This window comes from Fragaria vesca, linkage group LG5 (genome assembly GCF_000184155.1).
Source record: "Fragaria vesca subsp. vesca linkage group LG5, FraVesHawaii_1.0, whole genome shotgun sequence".
Lineage (NCBI taxonomy): Eukaryota > Viridiplantae > Streptophyta > Magnoliopsida > Rosales > Rosaceae > Fragaria > Fragaria vesca.
Window position 1 is genome coordinate 15,029,964 of NC_020495.1, and position 17,346 is coordinate 15,047,309.

General features: G+C 38.0%; 1 protein-coding gene and 1 pseudogene across 1 annotated transcript; one reads left to right on the forward strand and one right to left on the reverse strand.

Annotated features, from left to right (window-relative positions):
• Positions 1-882: 882 nt before the first annotated feature.
• Positions 883-3,509, reverse strand: LOC101309054. Its single transcript, XM_004299803.1, has 3 exons — positions 3,410-3,509; positions 3,263-3,300; positions 883-2,316 (listed from the first exon to the last, which is right to left on the reverse strand). The coding sequence occupies exon 3, from the start codon at positions 2,257-2,259 to the stop codon at positions 1,432-1,434; it is 828 nt and encodes a 275-aa protein (XP_004299851.1). The 5' UTR covers positions 2,260-2,316; positions 3,263-3,300; positions 3,410-3,509; the 3' UTR covers positions 883-1,431.
• Positions 3,510-15,355: 11,846 nt separating this feature from the next.
• On the forward strand, positions 15,356-15,936 carry LOC101292422 (annotated as a pseudogene).
• The last annotated feature ends 1,410 nt before the right edge of the window (positions 15,937-17,346 follow it).

Genomic DNA, 17,346 nt, shown 5'->3' on the forward strand with positions numbered 1-17,346 from the left:
GGAACTAGGATATAGCTTCAAGCAAAGAGAGTTCTTTTCCAAATGCTAGAGCTAATCATCGACATTCTAAGATCAATCATGTAACAACTTTTCAGGTACTTAACATTTTGAACTTGAAACCCAAAGATCATTCTCCCTTTGAACAAACTTTCACCCAGTTTAAGGCATAATAGCTTGATGAGTTAAATGAGTCTTCCGAGCCACTCAAAATTGAAGATTTTGAAAAATAATATTTTATTTATGCTAAAAACTTTTATGAGTCAAATTTTCACAATCGAGCCAAGCTTTGAACAAACTCAAGCTACTCATAAAAAAAACGAGCTACTCACGAGCCAAACGAGCCAAATATATCTTAATTCAAGCTTGGCTCGTTTTTTTTATCTTACGAGCAGGAGTCGAACACAAGTCGAACACGAGCAATTCGAGCCTACTTACAGCCCTATATAATATTTGCCGATCCAATCTTAATATCTAGCAGAACAAACACGCCCATTATATATAAGATTTAGGCCAAAAATTAGAGATGGTCTAAGACTTTGTGGTGGATCGTTTCCTTGTTATCTGTACTTATCCACACACACACACACAAATCTCTGATAATAAGCCTATAGCCTTGAACAAAGTTGTGACTTGTGAAAGGGAAAAACGACAATTAGACCAGATGAAGTGAGCCAAAGGAAAAGGAAATGCAACTTGAGAAGTTTGTTCAACTAGTCAGCTTGAGAAGTAGCATTTCCTTTTCCTTTCGAAAGGGAATAAGGAAATCTAGAGAAGTTGCATACCTTCAAGCAGAGACCAACAAAGTTACCACATGAATGAGCATCAAACTGATACTTTACAAGTTATTAATAGATATTCTAGATAAATTCTAGTTAAAGTACACATATTGAACATTTAGTTTGCTTATTGTACTTGCATATGCATTGCCCTTTCTATCATGAGAGCTTCAGACCAAGAAAATACAATATCACTTACGCTTAGTGGAAAAACTTGTTTATGATTGCTCATCTACCTTACCCTCATTTATGGTTATATAAGGGAATATCAAAGGTGAAACTCAGCATGTTCATCCGTAGTCAGTGCAATCACTCAGCTGCATATTCACCCCTGTTTATTTTGGGATGTCATTCTTGAGAAAAGTCTCCCAAGATTGGTTGATTATATCTCTCTCCTTCTAGAATGAAGAATCTGAACTTGTGCACTCTCCACCCTACTGCAGTAGATTTCCGATCAGAAACTACATTGTCGTTGCCATGCACTACTAGTGCTTTGCAATTGCTTATGATACAATATTTTCAGTAGATATTATTCCTAGGTTGGCTGCAACTATATCATCAGTGGCGGAACCTCAATATTGCATAAAACTGGCCTAATATAACTGCTTCTTAAAATTCTCAAGTATGGCTGCCTTTGGCTAGAAGTTAGAACGAATTATAATATAACTTGAGTAGCTGCATTTCTGTACCATAAAGAGAACCATTGCTCCATTTTTGTTTTTTCACTTGTATTGGTTGATGAACCAGCATATGTTTGACCATCTATCTTGGCTGAACCAAACTGATCACCTCTTTCTTCACCAGTGGCTTTATTATCTATCTGTAAATCAAAAGTTTCTGCACTGTCTACCTCTTCTTCCTTCACTCTTCTCAAGCTTCCAACTTCGATTTGGTTGTTTGTAGTGCCAATGTTCTGCTTCACAGCACTGGATGCATCATCACCCTTGTATTGCTCCTCTCTTGCCTCTTGGCTGTACCTTTTATCTTTAATTTGTACTTGATCCTCCAAGTCATTTCCTTTCTCTTCACTCTCTTGTTCTTCATTTTCTTCTTCTTCTCCTCTCACCGTATCATCTACATCAATCAAATCCTCTACCCCCTCAGATTCCTCAGATTTCTCTTGATCATTCCCGTCAACTTCATCTCTACCTCCTCTTCCTCCCCCCTCACTTTCTTCAGCTTTAGTCTCATCTACCTCTTCTTCATATTCTTCCTCCTTTTCCATATTCCTTCCAACATCCACAGGAGTTTCTTCCATGCGAGGATGGAGGCCCCGCCTCCCAAGTTCTAGTACTCCATGCTCAATTTGCATTTCTCCAGATATCTTCTCTGCAGAGCTCACTTCAAGTTCTTTTTTACCATGGGAGTGATCGAGTTGGTAAACCAGCCAGATGCATATAGCAAGCAACAAAGATATCTGAACAGCATGCTTTACCTTGAAGCCTTTTACCCTCTGGTTTCTACTGGGTGATTGCTTCAACATGGTGAATACTAAAAATGTATATAATTTCACCAATTAGCAGCAGCAGAAGGTGAGAATCTGTACAGAGGAAAGTAAGAACCATAAGTGCTCAATCATGTAATATAGTACTACATCTATATATTTACTACTGCAAAAGCTCAGCAATGCACATGTTTGCATCTAGATCCTGTTGAAACTTTTGCACTAATTGACTGTATAAATGACTCTTAAACAAGGTTCCTCGGTGGATGTTGGTTCTTGAGTTGTGAGAAAATTGTTATGGGAAACTTTGTTGCTTAAGAGTCTACACACCATACAGCTACCAGATTGAAGAACATCACCTTGACGTCTTGATTGGTAGACAATCAAAACAATGAAAGGCAAAAGAAACGAACTTCACAGTCGAAACTTGAAATGCAACATCAAATTATCCAAGAGATTATACTTCAAAAAAGCATCTATGTTTGCAATCAGAATGAATGTGCCATCCAGCTAAAGTAAGAGTTCACTGAAATTACTAATTTTAGAGTTGAGGAAAGAGTTTCAATATACTCGGCACTTTCAAACAATGCAATGAGTAAGACAAGATACCAAACTTGCAGATAACAGAAAAGGACACCGTTGCCGACACTGAATAAAGAACAAAATAAAAAAACCATTTAGAACAGAAGCAGCTTCATTCTTAGAATTTGCAATTAGACAAATATTAATTAAACAATCGAGGACAACAATTATTTTCACACCTTAATTACTAAGGGGTTCCTTATTCACAGCAACAAAAATCACAAAACCCATATCAAAATGACACTTTTTTCTACCTTGAAATGCTTGAATCTCATTCCAATATCCAGAATTCATTCGTTCACATGAAAGATCCAAAATTTGGCATATGGGGTATGAATACAAAGTTACAAACACACAGAATCAACATATCAAACATACTTAAAAGCACAAACAAGTACTAATTCTTAGATGAAAAGACGAAATATAGAATGAAGAAAGGAAATTAAGAAAGGTAGCGTACCAGTGACTCAGTGGGGAAGCTAAGCTAGGTAGCAGAATCTGAGATAAAATGAGATATATTCGCTTTAGTAAAGCTTTGCACTTGGATTCATCTTATGAACAAGTAGTACTTTCTAACCCCAAGAAGAAATATTCTACATTAAATTACCTCTTTTGGTCTTCAAATATGTGGTTAGAAAGGAGAGGAGGACAGAGAAGTAGTTGAGGGGTGTCAATAATGCTCTCTGTCTCTATGCCTGTCCTTGAATGAAGCTGAGCCAAAGTCACACAAAACTTCTGTTTGAGCCCGGTGGGTATTTTTGGTCCAAGACTCAGGGTACGTTTGGATAACATTTGGGCCAGTATCTGTGGCCCTTTTTTAATGCGAAGCCCACTAAGGGTGGCGAAGTCTGACAACACGCGAGTTTGAATTGTGCAAGGATTCTGATACCTCGCGGGATTCGATGTCCTCGCGGGATCCTTTGTTCTAGTTCGTGTAGGATTCTACAGTGTATGGCGAGGTAGAGTTGGAAATGGACTGTAGTACCCGCGGGATAGGATCGCTTAGTGCTCGAGTTCGCGTACGACGCTACAGTGATATGATGCGGGGCGGTGAGCGAGACCTAGGCGAAGTCTGTTTTGGACACGTGTTGCATGGATCGCGCGGCTCGCGAGCTGGTCGTTTCCTGGTGGAATTCTAATTGTTGAGTCCGAATGGATTTGTGATTAGGTCTCTGCGAATTGCTTGCGGATCGCTATATAAGGGAGCTTGACACAACGAACAACACACACAATCAATCATACAAAACAACTGCAAATCTTCGAGCATCCTCGAAACCCTAAGTTCTAAGTGCATCTCGCCTTAGATCTCAGAGCCCGTCTGGACTCGCCTCTCTTTCCCAATTGTTGCTCTGCTCGCTTCGAATAGTGAGTATCGATTCACAGGTGACTAGATAGTTTGCTTGTAATTCCTCTCCCGCGAGGTGACACCGGAGCTCTACTTCGCCTGATTAGAAGTCAAGAACGCGCACCGTTCTCGTTCCGCGTCCGCGCGGTGGCACGCCCTGCAAAACCTAATTTACTTTTGGTAGCACAAGTTACCTCTCTACCCCTGCTGAGGATCGTGGCCAAAACAACTTCATGCAGGACTGTGCGACGACTAGGCATTATAATCAGGTTATATGTGTGACAGTGTGAGAGACACTACTACAGTACTACACCTTCCTTTCTTCAATTTTTGTTATTGAAGAGAAAACGTTAGGTCTTATTAATTCTCTCTTTATGTGGGAGAATAATAAAACTAGAATGGAAAATTAAGGAGATGTGCATGTACAACGTTGAGACGTGTGAATAAAATTTCTCAAATAAAAACTCAAATTGTAGGTGCTATGGTTAAGACAACGATCATAACACTAAATTACAGCAGCTGCAAGCATAGTTTAGCAATGCGTAACATGTGTCAAAGACATTGCATTATTCAAATAGGACACTAAAATAAAGCAGCTGCAAGCACATTGCATTGCATAACATGTTCAGCAAAGACATCAAATTATTCAACCTAGGAGAACAAAAATCATAGTCTGTATAGAAATTATTTGTATAGAATTGACACTTGATAGCATAACACTGTATTCTGGCTTTATGTTCAAATTTTCAGAATAAATGTCACTTGAAGTTCATCAAGCAATCTGGGGTCACCGGGACACAACAGTCAGTTGTCAGCCTACACGGAAAGATGTAATCAACCAAACAATAGCTGATCAATACACGCAGAATCAGTAAGCTAGTGACCTTGATATTGGTAATTTTGGTGTGTGATTTGGTTCTGATTCAACAGAATTGTGTGTTAGACTAATCTTCATATTCAAAATTGCATTATGGAAAGTATACCTACTACCTCGAATTTTTTATCCTTCCTCTTCTCGCTCATTTTTTAGAAAAACATCATTATCCACATCCCCTTCATTCAAATTACCAATATCAAGCTTCTCTGTGAGATTCTCCAATCTGTTCTCCACGTCAGAACTATCTGGTTCAACAATAGGTGATAGTTCTTGTACTGTCTTGGACTTCATTATCTGGTTTGAAAAACGGATTCTGGGGGTCATTGGTAGACCCATAGATGCTGAGAATTCATCAACCAGCAGTTTCATCACATCAAAAGTTTCTTTATCCTTGTGTTTTTGAATGGACTTCAAATAAGTGATGAAGGCCCTTTTTGCTAGCCCTGGGAGTGTAGCAGGGGATACTTGACTAGCAAAGCTGATAACAATGAAGACACTAGTTGAAGCCTTTTGCTTAGCCTGAGCAAAAGCAGTAGAACAACAATTTAGCATGTAAAACAGTAAAAGTAAGAAAAAAGGTACAAAGATGGGAGTAATAGAAATATAGGCATAATGGCATATGGTGGCTTGTTCACCCTGCCTCCAAAATGACAAAGAGTGTACCTTTGATGCACTGAACGAGTATTTTTGCAGCAACTAATTTCTGAAGCATCCTCAGTTTTGACTTTTGAGGGCAACATAAATAAAACAGACAGCCCTTCAGAATGATAGCGTGCAGTTTGGCCAACTCTTTGTATGTAGATGCAACATCTTCTGGACAATTTGTTAGTTAATAATTCTTCTCCTCCTGTCATGCCCCGATCTCTTCCTCAATATCTGCGTAATTGATTTCATTCACAATTACTGTGTATCTTTGCATTCAATACATATCATAGGTGTAGTCATAATTGTATATTTTATAGTAGCAAGATTATACCAGCAAGATTATTGCTGTGGTGCATATATAATGTAAAGGTTGTATCGATAATGATTCAATGAAAATCTGTTTCTACACAATCCACCTGCACATAGGAAATATTGTTGTAGAAAGTAAGTATTAAAAACTTTTCATCATATGCTATATCATAATAATGGAAACTGAAGAGAAGGAAGGTGTCAGAAAGGTGGAAGTTTCCACCAAGTGGGAGACTCAAGTTAAATTTTGATGGGGCTTATAGAGATGATGGATGGGGGGGAGCAGGAGTAATTGTCAGAGATGAGCAAGGGGAGGTGATAGGTGCATGGTCAAAGAAGTTATTTGACTTGGGGTCTCCATTACAAGCTGAAGCCTTAGCATGCAGGGTAGGTCTAGGGACAGCTTTGCAGCAAGGTTGGAAGTCTCTGGAGGTCGAAAGCGACTGTGCTTCTTTGGTCAGTGCCCTTAACCATCATGTAGAAGACAGAAGTGAGGTTAGTCGGATCATTGAGGATTGTAAAGTCTTTATGATGTCTTTTGATTTTGTAAAGGTCCGACATATTTACCGAGAAGCAAATAATGCGGCCCATAGATTGGCGCATTTTGCTAGTCTTGATAGAGTAGTAGAGCTACGCTTAGCTGAGGCACCTGTTTGTATACATGATGTCCTCTTTGAGGATAAGTGTAATGTTCAGAGTGAGGCACGAGTAGAGGTTCTTTGTCCCCCTCGGCGCTACACTCTAATTTTAATATAAATAATGGGTGTGAGAACGAGCCTCTTATGGGCTGAGTGTCTCTCTCCAATTTCAAAAATGGAAATCTTGGATCAGGCACACCTGAACTACCCAGTCAACTGCCTTGTTGAAATCTAGGCCGCTTGAAGCAACATGAAACGGTGAGTATGTTCCTATTCTTCCCTCTTGCTTGAGTTGCTTCATCTTACCATGAAGATATTTTAGGGGTATTCCAGGATGAAGCTTTTTAAATATTTCAAACACAAATTTTACCTATTGGAACAACAATTTGACAAGATCTGCAATACCAAATGAAGGTAATATTTGCATTCTCTGGGCCATTATATGTCATGTTGTGGTGAGACGCAACACCATCAGGGAAGAGACAACAATCCCATTTTGTGAGAAAGAGTAGCATGTCATAGACAGCTTTAACTGAGTTCTTGTGTTTGTGTTGTTGTGGTGTTAGAGTCTTTCTGTTGATTAAGGGGATTCAATTTCAAGGGAAGATCAGATGACAAGGAAAGAAGTCAATCACCTGCAATTTGGTAATCTCTTGGTGCTACTAGGAAAACTGTAGTTCATGGTTTTTGTGATGATTCAGTGACTGTGTTTATGTGTTTTGTGAATAGACTCTGATCTTTGTATGTTGTGCTATATATTTCAGACACAACATTGAGTTAGTCCATCAAGGTTAGTGTACAACTCTACACCTACTTATATGAGCTCTTCTAACAACCAATTAAGCAAACGATTAAGTTATTAAGAAGCAATACGATACCAGTTCCACATTGTGTTAAGCAAAGCTTCTCCCAAAAAAAATGAAAACTCTATTCTCTCTAGCGTGTCTTCTCGCTTTGACACTCTCGCCGCCTCCCCTTGAAGGCGTCGAATCCAGCAACTCCCATCGGAAGCCAACCTTAGGGCACATCTGCCATCCTATTGCTCCTCCCTATTCAATCCACCTATCACATTCCTTTTCTTGGACAATTGGACACGATGGAGACGTCCTTAGGAATGGGCATCCATTTTGGTTCTGGTGGCTGTTAGATGATGAGATCAGAGTGCTGCTAGAGGTGGGAGCGCTGACCTCACCGGTTGCGCAATAATAGTTGCGATCGTGGATGTCGTCAGGTAGCGCAGAGGGTTGTTTGTGGACTCAGATGATGGTACAACGTGGCAGATCATGGCTGGGATTGTTGATGGCGGGTCGACGGTGTTGGTTGCCGGATTCGACAATAGTTGCCGCTGCAAAGAAGCAGAAGAGATCTGATAAGAGTTTCTCAACACTTTGGGTCGTTCCTTCGGGCTCCACCATGGCCCAAGTTTGGGTGTATTTGGATCTACTTTATGCAGGCCTATGGATTTGGGACCCATGAATCACTCATCTAAATTGTCATAAGGTCTACCTATGGCTCCACTAGCCGAAGTTAAACTTCCGAGCACATTCCCCGATCGACAATGGAGAATACAAAAGGCTTGGGTCAATGGATCTTGGTGCTACAAAGACGTGCTACCCTAACATCTTGGATGTTTGAAGACCTTGCAGTTGTTATTCGTGTGACAAACTCTTTACAATTTTCTAGTATTTTCGTACACCAATTGAGATCCGTAGGCGAATTTAATCGTTCTATTGTTTTGAGTCATGTAACATCTACTTGGTTAAGAATGTCTTCTAGTAGAGTCGTACATCATCATGTTCGAATTAGGCTTGTCCTTGCTTAGCATGTATTCGCTCTAGCACATATATATGTTGGATGCCCATATGTTCGACCTTTGTCGATCTTATGAATAAAGTTTTCTTTATATTAAAAAAAAAAAAAGAAAGAAGCAATACGATACTGAGCAAATAAGAGTTTTGTTCATTGCTAAGAGCATCTCCAACAACTTTCCTAAAAAAAATTTAAAATGGGGAAACAAAAGCCAAAATCTCCATCCCTATTTTAAAGAATGAGATAAGGAAGTTGTTAGACCTAAAAAAGACTTAATATTTCCCAAAATTAAGAACATCGCAAAAATGGAGAAGTTGTTGGAGATGTTCTAATTCATCTGTTAGCCTTTCAAAACAATAGTAAATAGTTATTCATAAGGCTAGTCATATTCAAAACAAAGTGGCTCAATTTTCTAGTACTTTCCTTTCTGTTGCGTATTCTTGGTAGCCAAACACATGAAAGATTTCAAATTTATATATTAAAGATCTACAAAGAAAGAACCAGAATTAGAAAAAAGAAGCGATAATGGAGACAAAAATTGAAGCAAAAAGATTGTCATTGTATCTTGGTCGACGATTTTGGGGTTTCTTGAGCGTGTCCTTCATTTCGTTGCTGATTGATTCTCTATATTCCTTCAGAAAAAAGAAGAGGGGGTGCTCTCACTCTCGGAATTCTTATCACAAGTATCATGCGTGGTTGGTCGGAGCTCTTTATGCAGACACGCCTTAATTCCCTTTTTTGATTACTTGGTAAGGGAAAGAGTGCAAGATTATCGGTGAGTCAAACCTTATCGGTTCACAAGGATTGCAATGAGAATGAGATTAGTGATTTTGCTATCCAGATTGTAGAGAATAATGTCAATGTATATGTACATACTGTTCAAACACCTTCCTCGTCTATTTTAAGAGTGTTGGAGTTACTCATACTCGATGCATGTCACAAAATGACTTTCTGGATAAAGCGTTGCCTCAAGGTGTTGACGTGATCTTAATTAGTTTTGGGCCGGTGTAACGGATTTAATCTGTCGCTATATAGGTCCCTTTTTGGCATAGTGATAATTAGCACCATTGCCGCCCCATCTTGGGATTCTCCGGTAGCATGAATCTGCATTTTGTTGTGTTACAAATGTTTCTCATACACTAAATCCCTCTTGCGGTGTTTGTTTTTACTTTCACATCACTTCTTGCCTTTGTTTTCTACATCAAGAGGCTCATCAAAGAGGAGTTTATGCCACCCCGCCTTAGTGAGATGAGTGTCTCTAGCCTCCGACGGTCCGCCCACCCCCACATTTTCAACGGTTCTACCCCTCACACTCTGACGGTCGCCCCCCCCCCCCCCCCCCCCACCACATTACAAGTGCTATTACCAACCCTCGTCTCTCTAAGGAACAAAATGTAATGAGCGTGTCATTACAAATTCAAATGTTGGCATTATTTACATGGCTGGTCTCACTTGTTTCATCTAGGCTCATCTCATTGCATTAGAGGTCAAGGCAAGAACAAAATCTCTACAAATTCAAACACAAACCCGAATAGATCGAGATGACGTAAAATAATAAGCACAACAAGTTAAACAACAAGCAAGAGCACTCAATGTTAGAACACAACAAGTTAGAGAACAAACAACCCTATTGGATGAATATATTGTTAAGGTGGCCAGTGAACAACCTAGGAGTTAGGAATATGACCGTATGAGCAGCACCGCCTATAGGAGAAGATCAAGTTGTCTAACCTCGTTCAATTATAGAAACAATTGACAGTTGGTATGATCAAATATCTGTCTTATTAGCTTTGTTACTTGTTTTGTATGCTCATGTGGTTCATTGTTATTCTTCCTGCCTCATTGTATGATCATGAGATATTTGACCCACCTAATCACCTTAATGATGTGTGTATGTTAATGTTAGTGACAACTCTTAGTTGTATTATGACATAGAGTTTTAGATCTTCAAAATTCATAACATAGATATGATGAATGATACTTTTGATATGAAATGAAATTTTTGATGAAAAAAAAAATTGATTTGGGCCGGAGCAATTTTATAAAAGTATTTATGGTTTAAACAATTATAGAATAATGATCACCACTAGTACTTGCTTAGACACTTGTGATAAAGAGGAATGAAACTTTTAGTTTGAGGAATCATGCGAGAAAATAATGTAAACGTTCTTCAATAGAGATTGATAGAAACAAAAGCTCTTAACTTTTGACAACTCAGATAGAGATGTTAATTTACTTGCTACGTCAGTCCAATACTCATGAAGTTCAATTCCCAAGAAAAGACCAAGGGAGCCTTTAAGGTGGTGCTATGTAAAAATAGGATCTCGACATATCGTCAATTTGTTCCTAAGGTTCAGAAGAGAATAATAAAGCAGTTTCACCACATATATAAATAGCTCGAGTTCCAATACTGCAAAAGTGGGTTTGGCTGTTGTATACTCTATTATTTCCCGATTGATGTGTTGATCCTTTCCAAAGTATAAGGCTTCGTTACCAGAGAATCAATCTTGTAGAAGTTCCCGGTTAAAGAGGCTTCATATTTGATCCTCTGTTTCACTGACTTTGTTTCCACATCACACATAAAAGATGCATCTAATAGGGTCTCTCAAACAAAACTTACCTATAGACTGACCCACAAGAGGCTTCAAGAGAAGCATCCACATTTGCACATCACACCTTAGGAAGGAGGGGCTGATAGGTTGCTTTAGTGGATGAAAATGTTCTTCTTCGGCCACCAAGCTTCAATCTTTCTCCATGTGGAGCCTCTTTGGTTTGTCTACAAGCAGCCGCTACTCCTCCGCGATGAGATGAAATCGTTTTCTTGATGATCCCATAGATTTGAAATCGGGGGTTTTTCAAATTGAGGCAAAAAATAGTGATCATAATGCGAGAAAGGATTTCTGAAAGGTTTGAATTTCAGTGTATGTAATTGTATATAGCTAGAAAAATTTAATTCTAGTGCATGACTGCTTTATTAGAGGAAATGTTGTTTTTTATGCAATCAATATCCTCAATTTGTTTTATGAATGATTCATATCCGACATAGAAAATGATATTTAGTATGTACGTTTGCTTATGGGTTCAACAGCTAGCTGACAATTCCTTTTGCATTTGCAGCTAGCTAGCAACTTTTTTGAGCCAAAGATTGAGCGGTAATCAATCAAAGCTGAAAGATATAACCTAGGAAAGAAACATAAAAGACATCAAGGTTTGTTTTTTATGGCCTCAGTCATATCCATCTTGCAAATGAGGGTCGCATACATGCATATATAGTAAATAGTTAGGATATGAAAGTGGAAGATTTGGTGGGCGACTCTGTCCATCCTCCGCCGGGATATCCTCCATTTCCCCAGGCGGGTTATCCTCTTCATCCCCAGGTGGGTTATCAAAGTTATCCTCCCCATCCCCAAGCGAGTTATCCTCTCCATCCCTATGTGGGTTATCCTCCCCATCTTCAGGCGGCGTTTGCACAGCAGCATCCTGAACCGACGGTGGCAGCTCCGGCGCCTTGTGACCTAAGAAGAAAAAACGTAAATATTTCAATATGGGGAAGGGTTTTAATTTACGTAGACGAGGCGAACTATACCTATTGTCACACCTATGAAGAGTGGAGGAATGTCTTTAAGTGAGTTTTGAAATGTTGTTTAAGGCCTGTTAAATAAGACATGTGAGGATTTATGTCTCATTACCAGAAATTTATTGTGATTGTTATTTTTATATTTTTATGTAAAAGCCATACGGCAAATTCATTAATACTCAAACTAAAATGACACAGATACATGTTTTCCCTTTCCAAACGTTTGGGCAAATTAAGATGTGGCATGGTAGCACCATTCATTACAAATATTTCATTCACTTATTTCTAAACAAAGAAATACTGAAGTACTAAAACTTAGGATAATCACACATCCTAAACAAGGATTTACTGTAAATAGACTAGCTAAATACTTTGAATTGGGTTAAAGAAAAACCCTAGCCCAACTTAGAACCCAAAACAGCTGTCAGACAAGAGTCCAGCTCAAGACCCATTCAGAAAAGGCCCACTCGCTGATCCAACGCCATTGCACTGTACAGTATCGCCGGAGCTCCCGTCCCAACTTCGATCTCTGCCGATCCACGCCCTATTGTGATTGTTATTAGACATTCCTAGACTGGTTTTAAGGTTTTATGATTTGGTTCATACCAATAACTTATTTGAACAATTTATGGTTTGTGTTGATTTATGTATATTGATTTCATTTGAATTTAAAAAAAAATAGTTAGGTTATGAGCACATATGTGACTGTAATACACTTAAACTAATAAATAGTTGAATGAATATGATATCTCATTTATTGGATTTTATTTACAGTACATGAAGGAAACATATAAAGACTTGGAGGATTTAGAATTTACAGTATGATAAATGGTTTGGAGTGTTGAGTATCAAGAATGACGTACACTTTTTGTTGCAAACATGTCTCTAATGACCGGCTGAGCACTAATCTGATCATTTTTGAAACTCTTAAAAGTAGAAGTACTTTTTCTTTCTTTCGCAAAAAAAAAAAAAAAAAAAAAAAAAAAAAAAACTTAGCTATAACAGTTAGTAATTAATGATGTTCTGAGCAATGCTCAAATGCATGTACTAGAACGATTGTTTTGGATGAACTCCCTTTTCAAGTTTTTTGAGATTGTCGGATGAAGATACTTCTACATGGTTGTTTCTCCTAAATACATATCATTATCTCGAACAATCATTGCTAAGATTTAAAAAATACTAATTTAATATAAGTTTTTTTTTTCTTTTGGAAGATATATAGTTAAAGTTTTTTGTATGCTACTTGTAAACACAAATATAATTTTTCTTACTACAACTTTTCATCTAAAATGTCAACTACTATATCATACTTACAGTGACTGATAAGAACATTTTATGCATCGTTTATATTGTTAATATTTTTAGTTCTCTTTATATTCTTTTTATTTGTTTATTTGTGTGTTTATAGGTATTCTGAAACAAATATGAGAAAAGAGATAACTAAGGGAAAAGTTTGAAGTCTTGGCCCAAGTAAGAGGCATTTTTTTATTATAAAAAATAATATGTTCGATGTTATCCCGACTATTGAGCTTTCTGTCACAAATGAGACACATATCTCGTAGACAATATCACTAAAAAACGTGACCGCACGTTGTTGTTACCGATGCAATAAACGACATCCACTCCTAACATGCCAAGGATACCACACAGTTAGTAAACTGAAATCTAATCTTATTACTCAAATATATTAACTGTTTATTGACCATGTCATTTATATACAGCCTAACCAAATGCTTCATTATTTGTCTCATAGAACAAAGAGAAAACACTCTAAATCTATGAATCATCTTTCGAATACACGATTCACAAAACACATGGCCTTAACTCGTGGCAGTAGGCTTGAAGCAATAGTTGAGGTAGATTTCACATAACTGCATACATAACATACTGCATTAAAAACATAATAATAACAAAAGTAAAACCAACTAAAACCATGAATGCATTTGAGGCATAACATATCTTGTATACTCATCAAAAAGAAAATAATCAAAGGAGAGATGGAGGAGCGGTTTTTGACCAGTGCTAAGGTGAAAGAAATTATGCAGAAACCTATCGGGAAGAACGTGTTGCGCCATTCTATGGATGTGGCATTCCGGTGTTATAACTACTTTTAAAAATTTAACACTTTGAAATTTTTCTGAGGACTTTATAGAAATAGGCCATTAATATACGATTGTCAATGTCAATCAAATTTAAATGGTTGCTGGCTAACTTGCAGAACAAAATTATGACTTACCGATTCTATAAAGCTTTGCATAACATTGTGGTACCTAACGTTGTTAAGTTTTTTGCTTCAAAAAATGTGACAAATCAATGTCAATCAAATTTAAACGGTTGCTGGCTAACTTGCAAAACAAAATTATGACTTACCGATTCTATAAAGCTTTGCATAACATTGTGGTACCTAACGTTGTTAAGTTTTTGCTTCAAAAAATGTGACAAAGGAATATCTAGTTAGGTAGAGCCATGAAATCAAAGATTGAAACACATAAAGCATATTGGATTGTGAAAACTATAGCAGCATGTATAAATTAATTGGCAAATCAGCGCCGCGCGGGCGCGTGCTGAAAGGTTTGCGGCTACTGTACCAAACAAGATGGAGAAGCTGACCTACTTTTGTGACGAGTATAAAAATCCAATTGTTTTTGTTACGTTTATTGTCGTGGGGGTCTATGGATGGCACAAATTCCAGGTTTCTAGGGAGCAAGATAACAAGATTACAACATTGCTCATGATTTTGGCTTATGTTATAACTCGCAAAGAGACTTCTTTCACATCTTTGTTCAAATGGTGGCCAACAGCAGGCAAATGAGGAGAAGTTGGAGAATGTGGCGGATCCGAAATCAAAGATTTACACATCTACTGATATGGACGAGCATGGGAGACCCGTGCTTGTCATCACACCTAGTTGCCAACAATACTTGTTGCAGAAACCAGATGTGGTAACAAAGTTTGTTGACGCACCAGGTGAATCAATATATATTTATGAATTGTTTATGTAACTCATTAAAAAAAAATGTATATACAATCGGTGTCAAAGCTAGAGCTATAAAATAGATAAAACTATGTATCATTTAAAGCAAACAAAGATATTAAGAACACGTATGACATAAAATACAATAAAAAAACTATGTTATCAAACATGTCATGACCACTTGATTAAGTACTGAACCTAGCTATGTGTAGTCTATCAAAAGCATCTTGTTGGTGTTCAAATCACCAAACTTGATTCTCGATGCATAAATTTTAACATAAACAAAATAAAAACATATCCAAAAGGCAATCACACTCTGTTATTCGTCTTAACCATTTCACCGAGAAATTTCAATTGTTAAGAAAAAATGGCAAAAAATATGGGCAGAAAGTTTTTCATCTGCAGCAACTGGCGATGCCCTGGAACACAAAGAGATAAAGGTCCTGAAGGATGGAAAATGATGGAAAAGTGACGGATGTTGTTGAGGTTGTGATTTGCCTGGCGGATGTGTTTCTTCCTTTGGTGAAGAGGTTGTTGAGCTCAGACTTTCAGATTGGGGCACAAAACTGCGGTTTTAATAATTGCAGTGCGGTCAATTTTGGGTCTATGATGATGTTGGCTACTGGGTGATGAAGATTGGTGCCCTTGATGAAGTTAGTGTTGAGATGCTTACAAAGCTTGAGGTTCCATGGGTCATCCTTGGGCATTCTGAAAGGAGGTTTTTGTTACATGAAACCAATGAAGTTGTTGCAAACAAGGTTGCCCATGCACTTTTTCACGGTTTGAAGGTGATCGTGTGTAGGTGACACTCTTGAGCAGCAAAATGCTAGATCAAGCATTAAAGCTATAACAGAACAAATCAATGCATTTGCAGACAAAGTGGTAGATTGGACCAACATCATTTTGGCTTATGAGCCGGTGTGGGCTGTCGAAACCTGGGTGGATGTATCTCCAGCTTAGGCACATGCAATATTTCATGAAATGAGGAATTGGTGTAACATCCTAAAGTAGTTTGTTCGGTTTATTAGTTTTAATTTAATTTTTTTAGTATCTACAGTTTTTGTTTTAAAAAAAATAATAATAATATTTTGCATTCAGATAAGGCTAGAGAACGCAGTCTGTCTTTGGTTACTTTGAACGACAAGAAAGCAGGCAAGCAGGAGGTGTCAAATAGTTAGATATGCAGAGAGTAGCTGTCTAGTCTAAGCCTATAGGAGGTGACACGACCTACCCTAAATTTCACCCTGAAACCCGGAGTAAGTCGTGCGGGGACCACCTCCAAGGAAAATTTACTGAAAAGATTAAGAAAATCTCCCTTGCAGATGGACAACCCTAACTCGAAAATTCCAAATTACACTCTTAATTTAGCACTTCCAAACATCACATAATTATCCTTCAGAAATTCTACACATAATATACAATAATCCCAAAGTATTCAGAGCTACTAAACACTAGCGGAAGCAAGAAAACACGAGTAGGTTGAACAGGTAACCTACTGACGAAAACTGGCAGAAATGCGGGTGACTATGCCTCGCCTCCTACTAGATCCAACCCGAACTTTGCAGACTGGGCAATTTAAAACGAAGGGCCCAGGGGAAAACATTTAATAACGTTAGAGTGAGTGGACAAAAAATAAAATAATAAATAAAATATTTATGTTTCCCCAAATTAATTTCTAAGGAAAAATCGAATGCATGCCGCAAGCGATAAAACTTTTATCCCATAAAATATCGAGCCTCTCAGACTCTATAATATATGTATGTATTTACACTCGTTCATACTCCCTATATAAATTCATGGGTCTATATAGGGCTACTACGCTCGCGTCCAACGCTCACGTCACGCCTTAATGCGGTGCTACACTACGCCATCAAGGTGGACAGACGTGTGTATAAATATGTGTCCATACCCCTTATATGAATTAAACACTCAAATAGGGCTACTACGCTTACGTCCAACGCTCACGTCACACCATAATGCGGCTATATGCTACGCCATTAAGGTGGACAGACACATATGGCTAGCTAGCATTTATATACATACTCTCTCATAAATACATATTTATATCCACCGAAAATCCCATTTTCGGTAACTCTCCAAGAGAAATAAAAATCGTCAAATTAAAATGACGTTAAAATATTTCCGCAACATTAATTGATCAACCATGAACCATAGCATGCATTTATTTAAAATAAACGTCCACTCACAAATTAGGCCTAAGCTTGATGTCGATCTGGGGCCTCGTCTGCTCGAGCCTCCTCACGTCCTGTTCCAAATATAATATTAATTTCCCAACCAAAAATCCAATATTTAATCAAAATAGGCAAAATTACCCGAGAGCCATAAATATAGCTCATCATTGCCTAACTT

Excerpts from the sequence above, each read along its gene's own strand:
- LOC101309054 (XM_004299803.1), bottom strand. The coding sequence starts at position 2,259 with ATGTTGAAGCAATCACCCAGTAGAAACCAGAGGGTAAAAGGCTTCAAG.